General features: G+C 42.4%; 1 protein-coding gene across 1 annotated transcript in view; it reads right to left on the bottom strand.

The window, feature by feature from the left end:
* cadm3 (cell adhesion molecule 3) overlaps nt 1–22,178 on the bottom strand; it is a 101,131-nt gene that overhangs the window by 5,002 nt on the left and 73,951 nt on the right. The window contains exons 4-7 of the mRNA XM_019892837.1: nt 19,304–19,410; nt 16,169–16,514; nt 5,747–5,917; nt 4,404–4,494 (exon numbers count right to left, since the gene is read on the bottom strand). Of these exons, the coding sequence (XP_019748396.1) occupies nt 4,404–4,494; nt 5,747–5,917; nt 16,169–16,514; nt 19,304–19,410 (715 nt within the window). The remainder of the gene's footprint in view (nt 1–4,403; nt 4,495–5,746; nt 5,918–16,168; nt 16,515–19,303; nt 19,411–22,178) is intronic.

The following is a 22,178-nucleotide window of genomic DNA, read 5'->3' as shown; positions in this document are numbered from 1 at the left end:
AGAAAGATCGGCATTTCCAATGCTAGCGAAAAAAAAATCCATCGGGCGATGAGAGCGATAACGGCAAATGTTCCTTGATAAAAGAATCAATTATGCAAATGAGACGCTGCTTCAGGCGCTCGGTGGTAATTACAATGACGGCCAGCTGGGACGCCAGGGAGAACTATGGGGGTGAATCCGCCCCCCCATACGCTTTTTTAGACCTGCAGGCTGAAAATCGAGGAAGACGGCAAAATTCAATCATCACCTTCTTTCACCTCCACAACGACCAAACCAAACTATGCCGCGTACCCACCCTGCCTGCGTTAATCGATACTGGAATAACGACACCTTTCTGACATCCTTTGGATACTTTTTTTTTTAATTCAAAGTCACCAGCTGGCGTCGGAGACTCCGGAGAGACTAATTCTGTCTGCGGAGTGGGGCGACGGCCTCTGCGATGTCTGGAGACCCGCTGGAGACGGACGGAGGAGATCGAAGGAGACGCAGTGATAATCAAGACACCTTCACTCGGGTACAGGATTTGCCGGGTAAATTGGACTCCGTGAGATGTCACCCTGGTGAGAGCGTAAGCAATATTGAAGTCTCCTTCTTTCCTACCTACTTTCTTTCCTTCCTTACTTCCATACTTCTTTACTTCCTTCCTACCTCTTTACTTCCTTACTTCTTTACTTCTTCACTTCTTTACCTCCTTACTTCTTGACTTACTTCTTTACATCTCTACTTCCTTCTTTACCCCTTTACTTCCTTACTTCTCTATTTCTTCACTTCTTTACCTCCCTACATCTTTACTTCCATACTTCCTTACCTCCTTACCTCTTTGCTTCCTTACTTCTTTAAATCTTTACTTCCTTACTTTACTTCCATACCTCCTTACCTCTTGACTTCCTTACCTCCTTAAGTCGTTACTTCCTTATCTCTTTACTTCCTTCTTTACCTCCTTTCTTCCTTACTTCTTTACCTCCTTACCTCTTTACTTCCTTATCTCTTTACTTCCTTCTTTACCTCCTTTCTTCCTTACTTCTTTACCTCCTTACCTCTTTACTTCCTTATCTCTTTACTTCCTTCTTTACCTCCTTTCTTCCTTACTTCTTTACCTCCTTACCTCTTTACTTCCTTATCTCTTTACTTCCTTCTTTACCTCCTTTCTTCCTTACTTCTTTACCTCCTTACCTCTTTACTTCCTTATCTCTTTACTTCCTTCTTTACCTCCTTTCTTCCTTACTTCTTTACCTCCTTACCTCTTTACTTCCTTATCTCTTTACTTCCTTCTTTACCTCCTTTCTTCCTTACTTCTTTACCTCCTTACCTCTTTACTTCCTTATCTCTTTACTTCCTTCTTTACCTCCTTACTTCCTTACTTCTTTACCTCCTTACCTCATTACCGCTTTACTTCCTTACTTCTTTACATCTTTACTTCCTTAAGTCGTTACTTCCTTACTTCTTTACTTCCTTACCTCTTCCTTCCTTCTTTACCTCCTTACTCTCTTACTTCTTTACCTCCTTACCTCATTACCACTTTACTTCCTGACTTCCTAACTCCTTTACCTCATTACCGCCTTATTTCCTTACTTCTTTACTTCCTCACTTCTTTACTTCGTTACTTCCTACCTACCTCTTTCGCTCCCCTCCCTACCAATATACCTACTGATCTACTGAACCCTTCCATGGACAAATGATAACCTACATCAGGATTTTTTTCTCAAGTGTTTTTAGTCTTTCGGCATGAAAATAAAAATAACGGCGGTGGATGGCAACACATAAGTGACCATTGTAGTGGTTGATGCACAACTGTGACATTAAGTTCAATTAATATAAGACAAAACAACATGTGAATTGCTGTACACGCTAGTAACCACTGTCCCTGAAAGAGTTAATTCTCTTCCTGTTTACCTAATCTACCTACCTGCCCTACCTATTAATCTGCATAACCTACCCTTTTCCTCGGAATAGCTACATTGACTGAAGCCCGACACGTCCTTCACCTGATGCGTGTAGAAATAGTACAGTAATCTGTAACCTGATCTCAACTTGATTGAAAACAGCCACTTGTGACTGACACGTCTCAGTGCAGCTTTGCTTTTTGCTGATTTACCGGAAACAAAGAGTGCACTCAAACGCTAGCGGAAAAAAAGTGCATTTGCTTTCGTTGTCGGATTCCCCCCCCCCCCCTTTCTCTGACAGGGCAACAATCAGCCTTTTAAAGATCTTGACCCGTATTGCTGCTTTTTTTTTTTTTTTTCCTGCAGAGCAGCCGCACCGGCAACATCCGAGCGATTAGCAGGCCGCTCCCGGGACCGTAAAACGCACATTGACTTGAGCGTAATGTTTCATAACAGCCACTTACAGACGCTAAATGCCGACTTAATTGTTTGCTTAATTGCAGACGATCTGTCACTGCGAGGGGGGTTGCGGTGGATGGAGGATGGAGGGAGGGGGGGGGGGGATTTTGCACAACAGCCCATCGCCTTTCACGGCCAGCAGGAGACCCTCTTCTGTTTTTCTTCTCTGGGATTATTAACGTTTATGCCGCTGTTAATTATTTTTTTATGATGTCATACTCCTATTATCGTCAGTTTTGTTTTTACCTTTGCCAACGATGTTTGCATACAGAACTGCAGTACCTGAATAACTACAGACAAAGATACTGTCGACATAGATGAGTAGTTTACCAGATAGATCTCATCTACCTACCTACTAATCGACCTACCTTCCTCCAAACAACTACCCACCGACCGACCGACCGACCCACCCATCGACCGACCCACCCATCGGCCGACCTACCTACCTACCTACCTACCTACCTTTATCTACAATACCTACCAAGCTACCTACCTATAGTACATACTTAGATTGTCGACCAACCTACCTAACTAAATACGTACCAACAGGCGGGTCAATTGTCTTTCCTATCTACCAAGTGAGCAAAGCCACCTACCCACCAACTGACTAGCTAAACGACCATGATTCCTACCAACCTACATAACACCCTAGCTAACTACCGATCAACCAAACGACCTTGCTACTGACATAACCTACCTATCTACAGTAGCTACCGACCAATCTACCAACCAATACTACCGGGCCTATATACTCTAACTACCTATCAAAAAACCAACCTACCAACCAAGCCTAACTTAACAACCACTTCCTTAACTACCTACGCACCTAACGTGCCTCCCTAAATTAATACATTAGCGTAGTTGGCCAACCCAAGTAAAGAAAACTAAGTGCTAGTTTGAATCCCACTTCTCACACCAAGTACCTTGGGTAAATCTACCTGCAAAGTGTGTATTTCAGGACCCTCCCCTCCTCCCCCATCCTCTACCACCTTCCCCCTGGTTACTATCTGATGCGTCTGTCAATCAAACAGACAGGAGGATGTCTGTGAGTATGTGCTATGATGGAAAAGGTACGAGTGGAGATCATTACAGGGAAGGACGTAAGGGGGAGGTGGTAGACGGTATGACAGGATGAAAAAGGCGCAAATTGGCGGCAGGTGAGGCGGCAGGGCGGGGAGGGACGGGAAAGAGGGGATCGATGAATGCGGGTGGCGAGAAGCTTCATCTATAATTCAGAAAGGCCACAAGGAAAGAGAGAGTGGATTTGACTCAATATGTGTGTGTACGCGTGTGTTTTTCTGAGTTTTGTAATACATTGTGTCTATGTCGCATTTATCTGCCCACAGGCGGCCTATTCATATTTTTGGGGGGGGGGGGGGCTAATGACATATGAGGTAATACATTTAACTCATGGTTCAGAGGTGTACTGTTTAGATGTTTTGATCTTGCTTCTGACTCCAAATACCGACTAGAGATGACAAATGTCAACACACGGGTTCGCGTAACCTTATAAATGAATATAAACACAGGTGCTGGACCCATTTCCACAATGACTGTGTAGGACCAAATCCCACTTCTCAAACCAAAATAATCCCACTTCTGATATAAATACCCATGAATCGTAACGGTTTACAGCTCACTCCTGAAAACAAATATCTCAGGATGGCTTTTCATATTGGCGATAAATGACAATCAATGACATTGGGATGATTTTTTTTTTTTTTTTTTAAAACAAGTGCAATTAATGAAATCCCACTTCTGACACCAAACACCTCAGGGTGGCTCATTGTATTGGCTATCGACGTCAATTAACTTTATATTTTTTTAAACGTTTTGTAAAATGAGAAAGCGGGTGCACTAATCCCATTTCTTCGATTTCACGCTGTGCCGTTGATGTGACTCAACCTCAGCCTGGGAGGTGGAAGTGGACTATGAGCGTGTTGTGTCTAGACGGGTGTTTTAATCATTTACGATTTGCGTGTGTGTGTGTGTGTGTGTGTGTGTGTGTGTGTGTGTGTGTGTGTGTGTGTGTGTGTGTGTGTGTGTGTTGTCTTGTCTTACTCGGGGTTGCTATTGCCCAAACATTCGAGGTGAAACTTCTCCCCTTCACGAGGCAGATCACTCTCGGGCAGTATCTGAACGTTTGGGGAATCTGTAAATGAAAACACGCACGCACACACACACACACACACACACACACACACACACACACACACACACACACACACACACACACACAGTTAGTTATGTAACCCAGGACTGAAATCGGGAGAGGCATGCGCACGACTGAGGTACTCTCGTTCAACCATATCACCATCGACTCGCATCTGCCAGCCGCCTCCCACGATGACATAAGCCTTCCACAAAAAAAAAAAAAAAAAAAAACAGTCCCGGCGGTGACCAAATGATGGCAGTGCTGCTGCCTGAATGCGACACGCCGGACCACATTCTAACAGTAGTTAGTCTTTCTCCCAGCATCCTCACACACGTTCACCTATCAGCAGAGGTGGGCAGTATCAAAGTAACAAAGTACAAATACTTTGATAAAGTACAAATACTTTGATACTGTTCATAAGGAGAGTTTTCAGGTCTCTGCACTTTATTTGAGGGTGCTTTCTCTGAGAAAAAAAAACATGCCATGTGATATTTTTTTTTTCTTCTTCTCAGTACGACCACAAGATAGATCGATTTTTTTCTTTGACCCATTATTTGTATTATTTGACCTTTTTTCACCCCCATGCGTACTACTTCACAGTTACCCAAGTAATTATTTGGAGCACAGCTTTTTACATTTACTTGAGTCACACTCCTCTAAAGCGGTGGTTCTTAACCTGGGTTCGATCGAACCCCAGGGGTTCCGTGAGTCGGTCTCGGGGGTTCGACAGAGCCTCTGCCATTGAGGGTAAGACACACGCGACTCAACATGTTAATTAGTTATGACACGCCTGCTTGGCCATCCCTGGCTGCAGATGATCACATGACATTGCTCATCCAATCAGTGCTGTGGGAAATTTAGTTTGCTTAGTCGTCAACGTGTGACTGTAAGTATATTTATCTCTTGACATTTTATTTACTTTTTTCTGTTTTTAATAAATGCGTTTTTTTTAAATATCTTGAATTTGTAAAAAATATATCTATTTATTTTTCATTCATGAAGGGTTCAGTGAATGTGCATATTAACTGGTTGGGTTCGGTACCTCCAAAAAGGTTAAGAACCACTGCTCTAAAGCAACAGAACTCTTCCCTGAATCCAATTTTTGGCAAGTCAGGACAATCTGCTTGGGTTCAAGAGTTGAATCAGCACTTAATGCTTTTACCAGTCTTTTCATTGAAGTAATTGTACTCCTACTTAAGTACAAAAGTGAAGGTTTCTGTGGCCAACTCTGCCCCATAAGGTGACTCACATAAGACTTGAAGTGCCTGCTCGCTCCTCTTGTCCCCCGGGGCGAGCGACGGGTGGTCCACGGCGCAGGTGACCACCTGGTTGTCGTCGGCACGGCTCACCTCCAGCGTCAGCTCGCTGCTCACGTTGTACGTGGGCTCATCCGGAACCGACTCCACCACGTCCGGCCGGCCTGCGGTGGGGAAAAAAGAGGAGACCAATGAAACGTGAAAGCTGGTATGCAATACAATACATCCTAATGAATATAGCGCTTTCGACAACAGCTGCAGCTGTTACAAATCGATTTACAGAAGTCTGATATGAGTAGATGGATAAAAAAGTCCCAAGAACAGATGGCGGAAAAGTCACAGGAAGTGTGCCGTTAATGTCTAAGTGGCCATTTTAGCCTCATTTGGCCAATTTGCAGTGGTTCTTCAGAGACCAACTTGTCCGAGAGATATTGTCCAATTGAGAGCAATTTGGAACCACAAATGCTCGATGAGATCTGACCTGAGTTTTCGTTGTTGCATGGCAGTGAAGTTTGATGACTCATCATAAAACACTCAACATTTTGGAGAAGAAAAAAACATCATAATTCAGCCCCGACATCTCGTTTCACTTTGCTACATGAAATTTGGACGACGCATATCATGAGCAGATGCACCCAAAAAAAAAAAAGGTCATATTGAGTCTTAAGCAGTCAGTTGTAGGGTCATTTGGGTCATTTCAAGGGGTTTTTCAAAGATGGACAGATTTTGTCACGAGTTCTACCAAAACGGAATGACACCGAATTTGAGTTTTCATTGCATGTAAGAGGAGAAAGGCAGAAAAGTTGGATGACTTGCAACACAAAATGTGAGCATTAGTTCATGATTTGGGGTGGGGGGGAGAGATTCACCCTCCAAAAGCAGCTTCACCTTGCGAGATGAAATTTAACAGCAATTTTTATCAAGAGTAGAAAGACAAAACAAGTTTGCAGAAGCCATGTCAAAAAAAAAAAAAAACCACGAGAAATCTGACGTTTTAGTCGAAAGCAGATATTGAAAGCTGATAGTTTTTCTTGTAATTTCAAGGAGGTTCTTCAAAAGGCAAACTCGTCCAAGAGATTTTGTCCCAGTTTTTACCAAATTGCAACCATCTACACGAGACAGACCTCAGAGATGGCAAATTGGCCCAGAAATGTGAATTTTGGTTGTGTGTATGGGGGACCATGCAGCAAAGTTTCATGACTTGCCAAAGAACACACAACCTTAGCATTAGCTCATGATTTTCTTTTTCTTTTTTTTTTTTTTTTCTTAGGGAAAACTCAGCCCTGCCATTTTTGTTCCAAGCAGTCTTTTCGGGGTCCTTTTGGACATTTTCAGAGAATCCTTCAAAGACAGAATTGTCCTCAAGATTTTGTCAGACTTGTCCTAAAGATTTTATCGGATTTATACACTGATGCTAGATTGTCAAGAGTTAGATATTTTTTTTTTGTCATTTCATGTAGGAGGAGCATGGCTGGAAATTTGACGGCTTGCCATTTAACACAAAACCATAGTCAGAGGAGAGGGGTGCACTTTCAAATCATCTGTTATGACTCTCAAAGGCTATTTTATTCACATTAGGACCACCACAACCAATAGTAATGCCAGACCTTTTTTTAATCTCAGGAAATTCCCCCCCCCCCTCCTCTCTTTCTAAAAATTTGCTTTGTTCACCTCCCCTGTACCACCAGTGCCATACACCACTGTCATCTAATTAGAATGTTCTACTTTTTGTGCCGCTATGGCACAACGGCGACGGCCATTTGTTCCCATTAAATGAAAAATGTGTTTGGTGCGCAGCAACGCCGCGCGCCCCCGGGTGTTTTGTTCCCCAATCCATCACGACACGCCACATATACCGCTCACCTAACAATGCCTTTACGCACCGGCCATATTCTCGCGCCCGCTGCCTTCCTTTTTGCTGACTAATGCGGCAAACAAATAAGGGAGTAAAAGGTACAAAAACAAAATACATATTTTAGGGAGGTGGGCTTGTAAAATCCGCAGGTGTGCGCCGCGCTGACAAACAATTAACGGTGTGACTAAATGTCTGCGGCCGAGATGTAGCGGACTTCGCTTTCAATTAAACTCCCGATGTAGCCGCTTGTCACATCCCATCGATTGGAAATGTTTTGTTCATTAGTGATTACTTTATTGATTGTGGGGATATGGCCAACAAGTCCTCGTGAAATAATTAGCAAAGGCAGCAAGGGGTGTTTTGTCTCGGGGTAAAGCAGGTTCAAAATGGCAAGCAAGTAGCTTAGATGGAGTATTATTGAAAATCAATTGGGTTCTCGATGTGGATGGAGATCAGTGAAAATTTGGTGACAATAATACACATGAAATATACAGTCAACTGTCTCTATAGGGGGTAAGGACCAATCGCTGTACAAATTACAATAATATACTTTTATACCATCCTCCGTATAATTATCTGTCTGAACTCATTCACTGCCAGCCATTTTCAAAGCAGAGTTCACATCCGTTTTTTCGTACTCGGCAGTAGCTTTGACACACGCTTTGAGGCCAATATTTTTAGCTTTTGTGACACCTCAAACTGGAAAACAAAACCAAGACTGTGAAAGGTCCTTTGATGGCAATATAATACCGTATTTTCCGTGCTATAAGGCGCACCTAAAAGGATTCAATTTTCTCCAAAGCTGACAGTGCACCTTACAATCCAATGCGTTTTATATATATGGATCAATACTCTGATTTCTTGGACGTAGTATTTTAAATGTTCTGTAAAGCGCTTTGTTACAGCGGCAACGGTTGTGAAGGCTCGATATAAAAAATGCTGTATTGTATCGTATTGTATTCCTTTAGCGTAGCTCCATCTAGTGGATGCAGAACGCAACCGCAGTCACTATTGTAGCTTCTATCCTATGCGCCATATAATGCGGTGCGCCCTATATACGAAAACCGTTTTAAAATAGGCCAGTCATTGAAGGTGCGCCTTATACTCTAAAGCAGACATGGGCAAACTACGGCCCGCGGGCCGGATCCGGCCCGTTGGTCTTTTTAATCTGGCCCGCCGAAGGTTGGTACAGTACACAATTAAGGTTCGATGTAAATTATTGCATTCATTTCATTTGGACTTGTAATACAGGCATTTAAACGCCAGGTGGCGCAGTTACTTGAAGTCGCAGAGCACAAGGGGGGAGGGGGAGACGATACGGAAGCCCGGAGTAGCACTAACTCAAGTAAGTCGCGCTCGATACGACGAAATAGATGTATCCCCACCGCTATTTTCTGTCATTGGATCTAAAACGGCGACATGCAAGCGACTCTTTGTTGCAGTGAGTTTTACTGGAATTGCGAACATTTTTACATCCTATATTAGAGCATGGCATCCAAACAAAGAGGAGCGGTAATGGCCGCGGAAGAGAAAATGAAGTGTATCTCATTAAACGAAGTGGGTTACGAAGTACGAAACATTCAGGAGACGCTTGGAGTCTGGAAGACTCAACTATGGGCATTGAATACTTCGAAGCGTCCTGTGGCTGGCTTCAAAAGTTCGAAGCACGACATCAGCTGAGCAACGCTGTCTTGTGTGGTGATCGAGGGGAGGTCGAGTTCGAGACAGTGAGTGAGTGGAAAGAAAGCCACCAGGTCTTTTACTCGTCTCGTTTTGGAGCAAATAGTCCTACCTTTGTTATATTTTCTCATATACTGTACCTGTACTGTATGCCGCAGTTTTTGGACAATATATTGTTGCACTTTGTTGCTTGTGTTGTCACCAATGTATGTTGTTAACATACCGTACTTGGACGTTCATACCGGACATATACCATAGTTATCTCACTGTTCTCATGAAAAAAGTATGGTAATACTTGAATGCTTTTGTTCTGTTGATGTTTGGTATGGATTGTCAACATATACGTTTTTTTATATGTACCATATCTTGTGCTGACCCGGCCCACCTGTCAAATTTAGAAATCAATATGGCCCCCGAGCTAAAAAGTTTGCCCACCCCTGCTCTAAAGCATCTTATAGTGCAGAAAATATGGTAATTAATTTACAGATATTTACAACTAAGAAATGCGATGTGAGCAATGCTGACTCCCCACTTTTTTTTCTTTTGACATCGCTGTCTTGATTCACTCCATAAACTGTGTCATCTTTTTCTCTTGATCGTGACGCGTACTTTCAACTACCTATTGCGACACATACTCTGTTTAAATCATTATCATACATACTCTGTTCGAGTGCAAGTCGCCGTAACTTGTTTGATTTCTGAAGTGTTGGTGTTTCTCTCCCTCATCATCGATGTGATGAGCTGAGATTCACCCCGTAATCTTTATCTTCTACTCAGAAACTGCTCATCTAAAACTCAAAGTGATGCAATGTCGCCATCTACAGGGATATGTTACTTATTACAGCGGTTTACAAACCTGAGAGGTGGGGGGGAGATGACTGATGACTGAACAGGGACAATCTCATTAGTTTCTGTCTTGTTTTATGACTGTGCTAATCCAAATTGCCTTATAATATGTCTTTCCTGATCATGACATCTTCCAAATTCTGCCAGAATATGTAAATTTATGAGAACAAGTTAAATTACTGTTCAGTGGTAAAGTGATATAAATACTCGTGTCTATTTTTTCCAAGCAAACATCAATAATGCAACTGTAATCGCTTACCTCGGTCCTCTAAACCGCTACAGCATTCGAGTCCAAGGAAGCTGTGCATTGGTATTTTTTTTGGATGGAATATATTTTTCCCCCTCTGGCCTGAAAATAATGTACTTTCAAAATGTCTAAGAGGAGTAAACTAAACATCTACTGTAGCTCAAAATTGTATCTGTAACCTGATGCTTTTATTTTGTGCAGCCATTTGACAAAATAAAATTAAGTAAATTCAACACGACACTTTTTTCAGTGTACATAAATTATAAAGGACGCCACAAAACGAACAACCATCCGCGCTCACACTCACACCTAGGGTCTATTTAGAGTGTTCAATCAGCCTGCCATGCATGTTTTTGGAATGTGGGAGGAAACCGGAGTACCCGGAGAAAACCCACGCAGGCACTGGGAGAACATGCAAACTCCACACAAGAAGGCTGGAGCTGGAATCGAACCCGGTACCTCTGCACTGGGAGGTCGATGCGCTAACCTCTGGATCACCGGGCCGCCCACATTTTTATTTGTTTAAAAAAAAAAATAAAAATTATAAATAAAGATTTTCCTCCCTAAAATACCAATTTGACCCTCTTTTGCAGGGGTGATGATGGTGAATTTGGGGGCGGCTATGGCCACTTTTCGGTCTCCTTTTCATCTTCAAAAAAGTAGTAGGCAGGCGCTTCTACTTGGCCGCGGGACAACAACATGTGCTGAAACATGCTGTTATGTTGCCTTCAAATGATAATCCAAACAGTCATCACCATTAAGCAGGATTACGTCTGATTTATGAGGTCATCTTTTTGCTTAATTAGTCACGTTAGCAGGATTAGTAAGGAGGAAAAAAAAAACCCAGAGCTGCCATGGTGCGTTTGGACCCACCCGGCCTTATTTTTACTCGCTATAATTACAAAGCCTGCCGTCATAAAGTAGATAAATAAACGGCCTTCCCACATGGGGTGAAAGCTGCATCTCTGTTTGTCTTTGAAAGTTTGAAAAGATATTTTTTTAGATTCCAGAGGACATATCAGGCGTCGATGATCCGCAACACGAGGTCAACGGATGTTGTCGGGGGAAGACACAAAACATTTAACCGCTGTGAGTTGAGATGTTGTTTTTTTTCTGTGGTTTGTGTCACGGAAAAGAGGAAAAACATTTTTTTGACCCGAGCATAGCTCATGGAAGTATTTTAAGCCTCTCTCTTCTCTTTTTTTTTTTTTAACCACTTTAAAAACTGTGGTTCTTCCAAAACCAAATTGACATTTTTTTGAAACCACACAGCTGAGCCGAGACTACTTTGATCCGCCAAAGCGCAGCAGGACGTGAGGCATGAAAAAAAACAAAGAGAATGTTGATGGCAAAATATCTGTAGCATTACATTTTTAAAGGGAATTACTTCATGTTTTTTTTTTGTGTACTTTTAATGTTGTCAATTTGATGTCATTGCAAATAGCTCGATCATGCCTTCAAATATGAGATTTTATTTTTGACACATTAGCAACAATTTTCGATGGACATTTTTTCACTTTTCAATTTTGGCTAATTCGGTGTAGAATTTCTCAGCAAAATTTCAATTTGATCCATTTTGTGATATGGCAATGTGTGACATTTTTGTTCTCTCAAAGGTGCCTTCAAATTTGTCATATTAGGAGTGGGGTTTGTCATGTATTTGAAAACATTTCGAAAAGGTTTCTCAAATGTGTTGCTCAAATTTTGTGCATAATTTTATGACATTTTATTTAATTCAATCCATTTTGGAATATGGATGTGACATAAAATTCATTTGAAACCACACTCGTGAACATGTCGATCGGTTTTAGCTCCATCATGCTCATGACTATGCCTACCACGTGGCCTTTTGAAACCAAATTTTAAGGATTTTTGGTGCATCGTTATCATAACAGTACCAGCTTATAAATCGGACACATTATTATTGTTATTATTATTATTATTATTATTCCATCCCCCTTTTGTGAATAGGATGTTATCTATTTTTGCTCCATCATACTCATGACTATGCCAGCCACATACCCTTTTAAACGAGACGTTCCGGATTTCATGACTATACCAGCTACATACTGTCGCCCTTTTAAACAAAAGGTTACCTATGATTTGCTTCGCCGTTTTCATGACTATGCCTTATACCCCTTTTAAACAGATATGTATTTTTGCTTCATCATGCTCATGACTATGCCAGCCACACGCCCTTTTAAACAGGACATCACCTATTTTTGTTTTGTTCTGCCTTTGGGACAAGATGTTTCCTATTATTTTCACTTGGTGCTCAAAACTAATGGTGTCAGCTAAATTTTTTTTACGTTACTTATTTCTGCACCATCGTGCTCATGACTATGCCAGCTATTCAGCTGGCTTTTAAATGAGACGCCTATTTCTGCTCTCCTGCTCATGACGAATCCCTTCAGCCTAATTTTTTAACAAGACAGGATAACTTTTTGCTCCATCGCGCTCATGAATATACCAGCACCACACCGGTTGAACGTGTCACATTAGCCCCCGTTCAAGAGTTCCCGGGGCCGATAATTCTACCACTTTGGCCGCAAGTGCGGCCATTAATCCCCATTTTGCTGCATTCGGCACGTGGAAGGATGTCACTAAATGATCCATGGCACTCTCGCACCGTACAACTAATACACTCCTCACAGCTCTGAGCCTTTCATTCTTCTCAATTACCACTCCCCACTTCTTCTTTTTCACACACGCGCGCGCACTTCCATCTCGCTATCTAAATCCGCTTTCCCGATTTCTGTCTCCATTTCATCAGCCTTCGTAGCTTCTCAATAACTCGCCTCCTGTTGCGCTCTCCGGTCGCCTCTTCTTAAAGAACCGAAGCCCTCCAACCCCCTGTTGATTCATCTGACACCGTCCCCATTCACCCACCGTACACACCACCACCTCCCATCTAGTCAGCTGCAAAGCCACCTTGGCTCTGCTTCTGCTGTGGTGGCTTTAATTCCTCCTCATCCTCAGCCCTCCTGCAGCCTTCGCTTGCGCGCGCGCGCGCTCTCTCTCTCTCTCTCTCTCTCTCTCTCTCTCTCTCTCACACACACACACACACACACACACACACCCACACGCACGCACGCACGCACGCACACGCATGATGTCATCTCCTGTTCAAGCAGGCACACAATGACATGCACACACAAATTTCTGCTTTTCACAGACATTCACTGTCAGTTGCAGTCTTTCTCTCTCTCACACACACACTCTCTGTCACACTTCGTCTTCACACACACACACACACACACACACGCTGTCATTCTGTCTTCAAGCATACGCATACACACAAGCGCACACGCTGTCACATGGCATCTTCACACATGCACACGCGCTGTCACTGAGATTTCCTGTAGACAGCACCATGCACATGCACACGCCCACACAAATTATTACATTATATACACATTATCTCTTTACAAGCGTGCGCGCAAATGCATAGTCTTATTGCACCCCCCCCCCACACACACACACACAAAACAAACACTTATTCTCCGCTAACACAATCTAACTTCACAAACACACACGTGCACAGGCATTAGCTTACTCAACACGCGAACGCACACACGCCTGCTGTCTGTCTCTCTTCACAGCCTAAACTCCATCCAAGCGTGGTCACGCACACACGCACACGCGCGCGCGCGCACACAATGTCAAGTGGTGGAATGAGAAGGTTCCCTCCTCCAATCTCAGACGAGGACCATTTGACAGCGTGTGTGCGTGCGTGAGGCAAAGAGTGATTGGTGCTATCGGGACAGCTGGATCACTTGCATTCACTTGGAAGCTCTCTGGTTCGCTTGACTTTTTAAAAGGGCCAGCACGTCTAAAACAGACAAGGCCGACACCTTTGAGAGCATCAACCATCCGACCAGATAACCAACTGCTGCAGCTGACCAATATTAATTGATTGGCCAAACGATTAACTAACTTCCCAACTAACTGCAGAATGAACGCACTATTTACCAACTAACTGAGGTGCTAACTAATTAAGTAGCCTAGCTAACTAATAACTAACGAGCCAACCAACAACTCCGCTAATTATCTAACTACCTAACTAAAACAGAGTACCAAATTATCAAACAAAGTAACAAGCTAAAGAACTAGCCAACTAAATACCAAGCTACCTAGCTAACTAACACTCTCGTAAAAGGGCCTGTACGTTATGACCAAATGTACTGTAGAATTTGTCTTCCTCTTCCCTATCCTGAAGTAAGTCAAAGAGACGAGTCCAACACCTTTGAATGTGGAAAACTTTCACTCATTTGGGGAAGGGAAAAAAAATCCGCCAAATCCAATTTGTCGAAGAAGAGGTGTTAGCGAGGGCTCCTCCATCTCTCTTTTGCTCGCTCCTTCGCTCACCATATCGACTTTGTTTCAGCGTTAAGAGAAAGAATAGATAATCTGTCCTCAGGCAAGCCGCTCCTCCTACGCTTTGTGTCCTCACTCCATTCTTTTTGGATTCGTTGTGATCCATAATTACGGCAAACATTGCCAAAGGATCAGGACACAGCGCAAACCTGACATTGCTTCATACGTATGAATCATATCATAAAACCACTTTGAACAGTGACGGACAAAAGATGCATCATCATCAAATACATAAATAAATACGGTGGGACATGCCAGAGTATTACATAATATAGTCATTCCATTTGCCCCTAAAGAATTGTTTTTGGATCAAAATAACCGTAAATATATATATAAAACAACAATAATAAATGTGAGGGGACTGTAGCAGACTGGCCTGTGTGGACATTCTCGCTAGCCCTCACGCTGACAGGAAGCGAGTCGGGTCAAAAGCCACCTGGCTGCAATTTGTCAGAATATAAGGCCAAGTAAAAAAAAGTCAATTCATTTGTCTTCTCCTGACGTCTCCTCGCCGCCTATTTCCCGCCGTTTATCAGTCACGAACCCCGGGGGTTGTCCGACCTCATCCCTTCATGCCGACATCCGCACAGCCTTTTATTGCCGGATCGGGACGCTTATCCCCGGCGAGATCCGCTTTCCGACTGGATTTCGCAATCGCCGCTGCCGCCACTGTGTTGCGTCTCAAAGCAGTAACATAGCGCACAAGCTGGGCACACACTGGGTGAACAACACACAGGCTTGGACAACAAGCTAACTAACTACTAATTACAAACCTGCAAAACAACTCCAACAACAACAACAACCAGCATTTAACTAAGACTGAAAAAAAATGGTTGAATTTGGTTTCACAAAATAATATAATCTTGGTCCAGATGAATTTTGGTTGTATTGTCAACCTAGAAAATGCATCTGGATCCAAATGATTTTATTTCGTGTAACAACTTGATGAAATAAAATTGAGTAAATTCAATTCATATTTGGGAGACTTGACTTGGAATGGCTAAAATCAATTGGTGCAAGGTTAAAATCATATTCATAATTAAACATTGTCGGCCTTTCTAAATGCTCTAAAAGCTTTTCAGGCCTATTTTGAAAGAGTCCAGGCTCAGGATAGCTAGCGTCGTGGTAGTAGAGTATAATGTCTACACTTGTATGACATGAGTTGCAAAAAGTGAGCCTCGTTCTCATTCAAGCTTTTTAAGGAGAATAAATAAATAAACACATTTTAAAAAAAGCACTCACTCGTGGAAAGTGAAGATATTAAACACACACATGCAGAAACACACACCGAGACATATGGGCACAGGCGGGAACGTGGCAAGGATGTGCGCGCACGCACACACACACACACACACACACACACACACACACACACACACACACACACACACACACACACACAGTTCCTACCCTGGAGTTCCATGTCCCCGCGGAACCATCGCAGCCTGGCGGGGGGCTTGCTGCCTGTGCTGGTGCAGGTCAGGGTGAGCGTGCCGCCCTCCTGCACGGGATGCTCCAAGCCAGAGATGTGAGGCTTACCCGGGACGCCTGACGGCAACAAACAAACAACGCCCAGAATTGGATCGTGTGAAATACGACATGCATCCCATTTTCTTCCATATGCACAAGACAAGCATGCAGGAGAAAACGGCATTTTCTTTGGTAGCTGTCCACTGGAGTAACTGATGCCCAACTTTGTCATAAAACATCCAGAAGAAAACATCTTTAACAAAGAAATATCTGTAGTGACTGCAACTTACTGTATGCGCCCTTTTTTTTCTTCCAATTGCTGTGTACTCTCGTGACTGATGCGTCACTGTGTAAGCGCTGTGTTGTTTTTAAACGTAACGGTAAGTAAAGGTTAGCTTTTGTGTGAGGCTTCTCCGTCACGAGCAATAAAGTACGCTGGCGCTTTATTGATTGGATTGCGGGCTAATCATCTTTGTGGCGCACCACATGCACATGCACGTACGCACACACACAAGTCTTTCAAGTATGGATTTGTCTGGCGCTCTTTTTGGCTGTCAGCTAATTGTGGCCATATTTCCTGCCTTTTTTTTTCGTCTTTGATAGTGCGTGCGTGTGTGTGTGTGTGTGTGTGTGTGTGTGTGTGTGCGTGCGTGTGTCTAAAAGGATGCTGCGCCCTAATTCTCCAGGAAATAAATGAGTAATTAGCAACAAACAAAACAGGGAATTAAACACTCACATTGTGGCAGTAAGTGCATTAATCCCTCTTGTTGTTTGTATTTTTTTTTTTGGGGGTTTTTTTTTGTGGGGGGGGGGGGGGTTCGGTCAAACGAGACAGGCCCCGCCTGTTGTAAATGTTTATTTTTGTCAATTGGTGCACCAAAGTTAATCAAAAGTGGCAAGGGCCGGCTGAAATGTCAGCAGCGGTGGGAGGCAATTGTGGACAGCGGTCTCCCAAAAAAAAAAAAAAAAAAAGGACAAATATTGCTCCTCTTTGCCTTTTTTATGCTACTGTTGTCAAATATCATGGGTAAAATATTAGGAGTAAGTAAAAACAAGTACAGTGAAAACAACTGCAGTAATAAAACCTAAAAAAAAAGTTTTAAAGTCAAACTTTTTTGAGGGGAAAGAAAGCCGTGTATTGTGTGCTTTTTTGTTTTTTAATGTTGTCAGTGATGGCTTGAAGGTAATTAAAAAAGGTGGCTCGGGACCCCCTACTGTCAGCCAAGGTGTGCTTGTGCAGCAAAAAAAAACCCAACAACAACAAAAAAAAAAGGAGTGCCTGTTCACTTATGCAGTAATTGTGCATTTTGCAGTAATTGACAGCAGCGGCACTGTGTGGATTTTGCCTTGCATACATTTTTCATCACCCTTGAGAAGCATCAAAAAATTGAAAAATGTTGAAAACTCTGCGCGCCACATAGTGGCGGGACAAACGGAGTGTGGCAACAAAACACGCATGTGCGCAGTTCATTTTTTTTTTTTTTCATCTCGTCGTGCGCTTCCTCATTACCCCATTGTGGAATAATTCATCAATTTTTTCTTGTGCTTCTCTGGACACCCGCGTCTGTATGTGGACAATTATCATTCCCTCATTCATATTCAATGCTCCTTCATAGCCCGCACACACATTCACACACACGCGCGGCATGAAACGCTGCGAAATGAAATATTGAGCATGCTTTTTTTTTTTTTTTTAAATCTGATCGATACTTCATTGTGGTTGAGAGCCACATTTGGCAGGCAGGTGCCTTGTGACTTTCACAAGGTCAGTCAAACAATCCTCTCATCCACTGTCATCCCACAAGGATTCGTACCACAGACAATTGGGAATAATCTGACGTAATCACGTCGGAATAAAGGTCTGTTTGATGTCATTTTGTGTAAATTATGTATTTTTGGAGGGGGGAGGGAAGGTTGTATTTTGGAGTTCCTAGAAAAGTTTTTGTTACGGATGACTATTTTTGGCGATGATTTTTTTTTTTTTTTTTATTAAAAATGTTTCAACTCAACTCAACTGTATTTCTAGAGCACTTTCAAACAGCCATCGCTGCACACAAAATGCTGTACATGGAGCAATTGAACAAATACAACAAACAGTCAAGCAAATCGGTAATAAAGACGGTAGAAAGCACCGAACAGCAAAACCGAGAACAAATCTAAGTCATGCTGAGTCAAATGCCAATGAATATAAGTGAGTTTTGAGGCGGGTTTACTCTTCTTTGTGGAACAACAATAACTTAAAAATATAAACTCGAAATTTAAAACTTAAAAAAGTTGGATTGTCAATTATTTCTCCGCTATTGCAAAATTATATGAATTCCCAAAATATAGTAATCCTCAACTAAATAGTTCAGCAAGCCACTTTTTTCTTTAAAAAATATTTTCCGAAATTCAAAATAAACTGAACAATTCCCCAATGCCCCCTCAAAATTTACAATAAAGGTCAAATGATTCTTAACTTTTTCTAAACTATTTATTGGAAAAAAAGAAGCTTTCTTTCACAAAATTACAATTATTGTCTGAAGAAAAGGGTGTTTTTTTCCTTTTTAAAAAATTTCATTTTATTACACATTTTCTCAAAATAACAGATTTTAAAAAATCTATGTTTTTTTTTTAATAAAAATTACATTTTCCCAGCAATTTTCCATCATCTGCTTTCGGAAGTACAACCTATTTTCAAAAAAGCAAAACGGTTATTACATTATTTATTTTCCAAAATTGACACTTAAATAAAAACTACATTCAAATATATTTCCAAAGAGAAATGTGATGATTATTTATCATTACTACGCTCAGAAACAACAACAAAAAAAAAAATCCAAAAAGAAGAACTTATATTTCGTATTATAGAGTGGCAAATATTTTGTAAAAATACACCTAATTTGCAAAAACGTAACTTTTTTTATCCCCGAATAAAAATAGATAAAAATTTCGCTCACCCCAAAATAATATTTTAACAAGGAGTGGAATCAAACGAAAATCTAAGAACATGTAAAAAAAATATAGTAATAATAATTTTCATAATAATTTTGAGGAAAATTACAATTCTTTGGTGACCAAAAAATAAGTTCTGACAAAAAAAAAATAAAAAAATCCCTCGTCAGACAGCTGCACCTCGGAGATGATGATGGAAAGCTCAGTGGGCGTGGAGCGGTGCAGCTGGATGCGGTTATCTCGCAGCGCTGCAGCAGGAACAACAACAAAGACAACAACGCATTTGTGGGTAAATTTCATCCAAACAACCTCATTAATATTTCACGCAGAACCCACTCCCACTGGCCAACGAGCCGCTTTTTTCCTGCTTCTAATAGCTGGATGCCTCCTTTTCTACCGCTTTGCACATGTGAGCGTTTATGCACAGTCATCAGAGCTCTACACGGCATCCTGTACATCAGCCAACTCTGGCGCACCCCCGAGGGGTGCGTTAGCGTCATCCCATCTAATGAGCGTTTTTAATATTTACGCTGAGTCGGGTTGTTTTCACACCGTAGCCTGTATATCAAGGATACCCGGAATGTGGAGTGCGCACCACCAGGGATCTGTGAATCGAATGATATTTTCACAGCAGTTGCCATTTGATTGTTTGTAAAATACTGTATATGCCATTCATTATGTTTTTATCAAAACTTGTGTGCACGCCGCCAGGGGTGCGTAATCGCCATCCAATCTAATAGTAGTGTACATTTATTACTGTCCTGGAATTTTTGCTATGTCATATTTTTATATATTTAATATTTTCACCATGTATTTTGTACATCGGGGATTTGCAAAATGCGGCACGCGTACCTCCGGCGTGCATGAGGGACATTTCGTGTAAGGGTTGTTTGAGCAGGAATTTGTGCGATTCACAAACTGTGGTGTGCACACCCCAGTTTTTTACACATTCATACCAAGTCATGATATTTTTTCATCGAATTTCTGGGAATCCCTAACTGTCGTGTGCACAACCCCAGGAGTGCACACGATTGTCCTTCAATCTAATGGTAGTTTGTATTTATGACTTCTCTAACATTTAAGCCGAAACATGGTGTGATATACTGATGATGATATACTGGGTAGACTACCCAGTATATCATCAAACTGTAGTGCATACAACCCCAGGGGTGCGTGTACGCCATCCAGTGTGTCCTTTACATCACGGATTAACCAAACTGTGGTGCAAAGGTGTGTGGGGTGCATCAAACCAAACAGTTGTTTGCATATGATGGTTTTTAACTACAATGTAGTCAAGTCGTAATGTTTTATGCTGCATCATGTTTATGAGAGATTCTCATATTGTGCTGTGCACACCCCTGGAGGTGCGTGACTGCCAATTTAGTCTAATGGGAGTTTGTATTTATGAGTGTTCGAACATTTATGCGGGGTTGTGTTGTTTTTATTCGCAAACTGTGGTGTGCGCAGCCCAATAAGTGAGTAAGAACTGTCCCATGTAATGGCTGCTTGAGTGTTTGTCACATTTTTGCCAAGTCATGATTTGGTGGGCATCCCCCCAATGGTGCACAGTACAGTATGTGATATAGTTAATGTAATGCTGTTTTCTTTTGACAGTTTTTAAAATTTAAACGGGATTGTCCCCCCCCCCCCCACCCCAACATTGTATATCACCAAACAGTAGGGGTGTGCACAAGCGCCAACCAATCAAATGGGTGTTTTTAACATTTATGCCATTTGCTGATTCTCAAACTGTGGTGTGTGCACCCCTGGTGGTGCATGAGTGCATTCCAATTCATTCTTGATGTTTTTACATTGTTTTCTGTACATTATCAAACTATGGGGTGCGCACCCCTGGGGGCATGGGGGTGGGAGTGGGGGTGCGTGAGGGCCTTCCGTTGTAATTGCGGTTTGGGTATGAGAGTTTCTCACATTTATGCCAAGTGTGTGCCGTATTTCAGGGATCCCTAAAGTGTGGTGTGCGCGCACCCCCAGGGGAGCGTCAGATTACAAATGCATAAACGGGTACAATAAATACTCAATAACTATAAATCGCACGACAACACGGCGCCTTTATTAGCTATTTTGATGGGAGGGGGATTTAAGGGTGAGTTGCAGCAGGGGGGTGCGCCTACTCAGTGGGAGTACAAAGTTTTTGTCACAGCTTCTATGCTGAAACTGGTGTCATTAATATTGTACTACTTTTATGTGCGCTGCTGTTGGTTATTTGCTGCAATAAAGGGGAGAGGGGGGCTTTACAAAATGGAGATGAAAAGGCCCATGGAGACGGTGCGCGAGACAGAAGGGAGGGAGGACGAACAAAAGGGGGAGGAGGAGGACGGTAAAAAAATGAGGGGGGGGGGGACGAGGACGGCAGAGGTGAAATAGGAATATGGAATTAATGATTCCGTGTGTGTGTGTAAAAATGATGTAAGAGGAAGTGAGGAAAGCAGGAAGAAAGGGAGGATGAGGAGGACGAAGATGAAGGGTGACACGAGTGGGCGTGTCACAGAGGAGAAAGCCTCCAATTATGAGGAAGATGAGGATGATGATGTAATTGGATGAAATCCGATTCCTTGATAGTGATGGATGACCTTTGCTGCGTTTGTACGGTGGGATTGAGGCCTGCCTGTCTGTCTGTCTGTCTTTAGGACTTTCTGCCTGTCTCCTTCTTTGGTTGGCTGCTTGTCTTCTTGGATGTCTGTCTCTACCTTTTCGTTCTACTTGTCTCTCAGCCTGTCTGTCTGTCTGTCTCCCTTGCTTCTTGTTTGTCTCTCAACTGTCCATCATACCGTTGATCAGTCTCTGTCTGTCTGTCTGTCTGTCTCTCTCTCTCTCTCTCTCTCTCTCTCTCCCTCTCATTCTGTCCCTCGGACTGTCTTTCTGTCTTGGATATGTCCCTGTCTGTCTGTGTTTCTGCCTTCCTATTTCTATTTGTCTCTCTATTGTCCTGATGTCCATCATTCTGCCCGTCATGCTCCATCTGTCTCTCTGCCTGTTTAATTTTCTGTCTCTGTCC

The sequence above is a fragment of the Hippocampus comes genome, unplaced genomic scaffold (assembly GCF_001891065.2).
Source record: "Hippocampus comes isolate QL1 unplaced genomic scaffold, H_comes_QL1_v1.1 scaffold255, whole genome shotgun sequence".
NCBI lineage: Eukaryota > Metazoa > Chordata > Actinopteri > Syngnathiformes > Syngnathidae > Hippocampus > Hippocampus comes.
The sequence above is the reverse complement of the archived record's forward strand: the minus strand, read 5'-3'. Positions and strand labels throughout refer to the sequence as shown.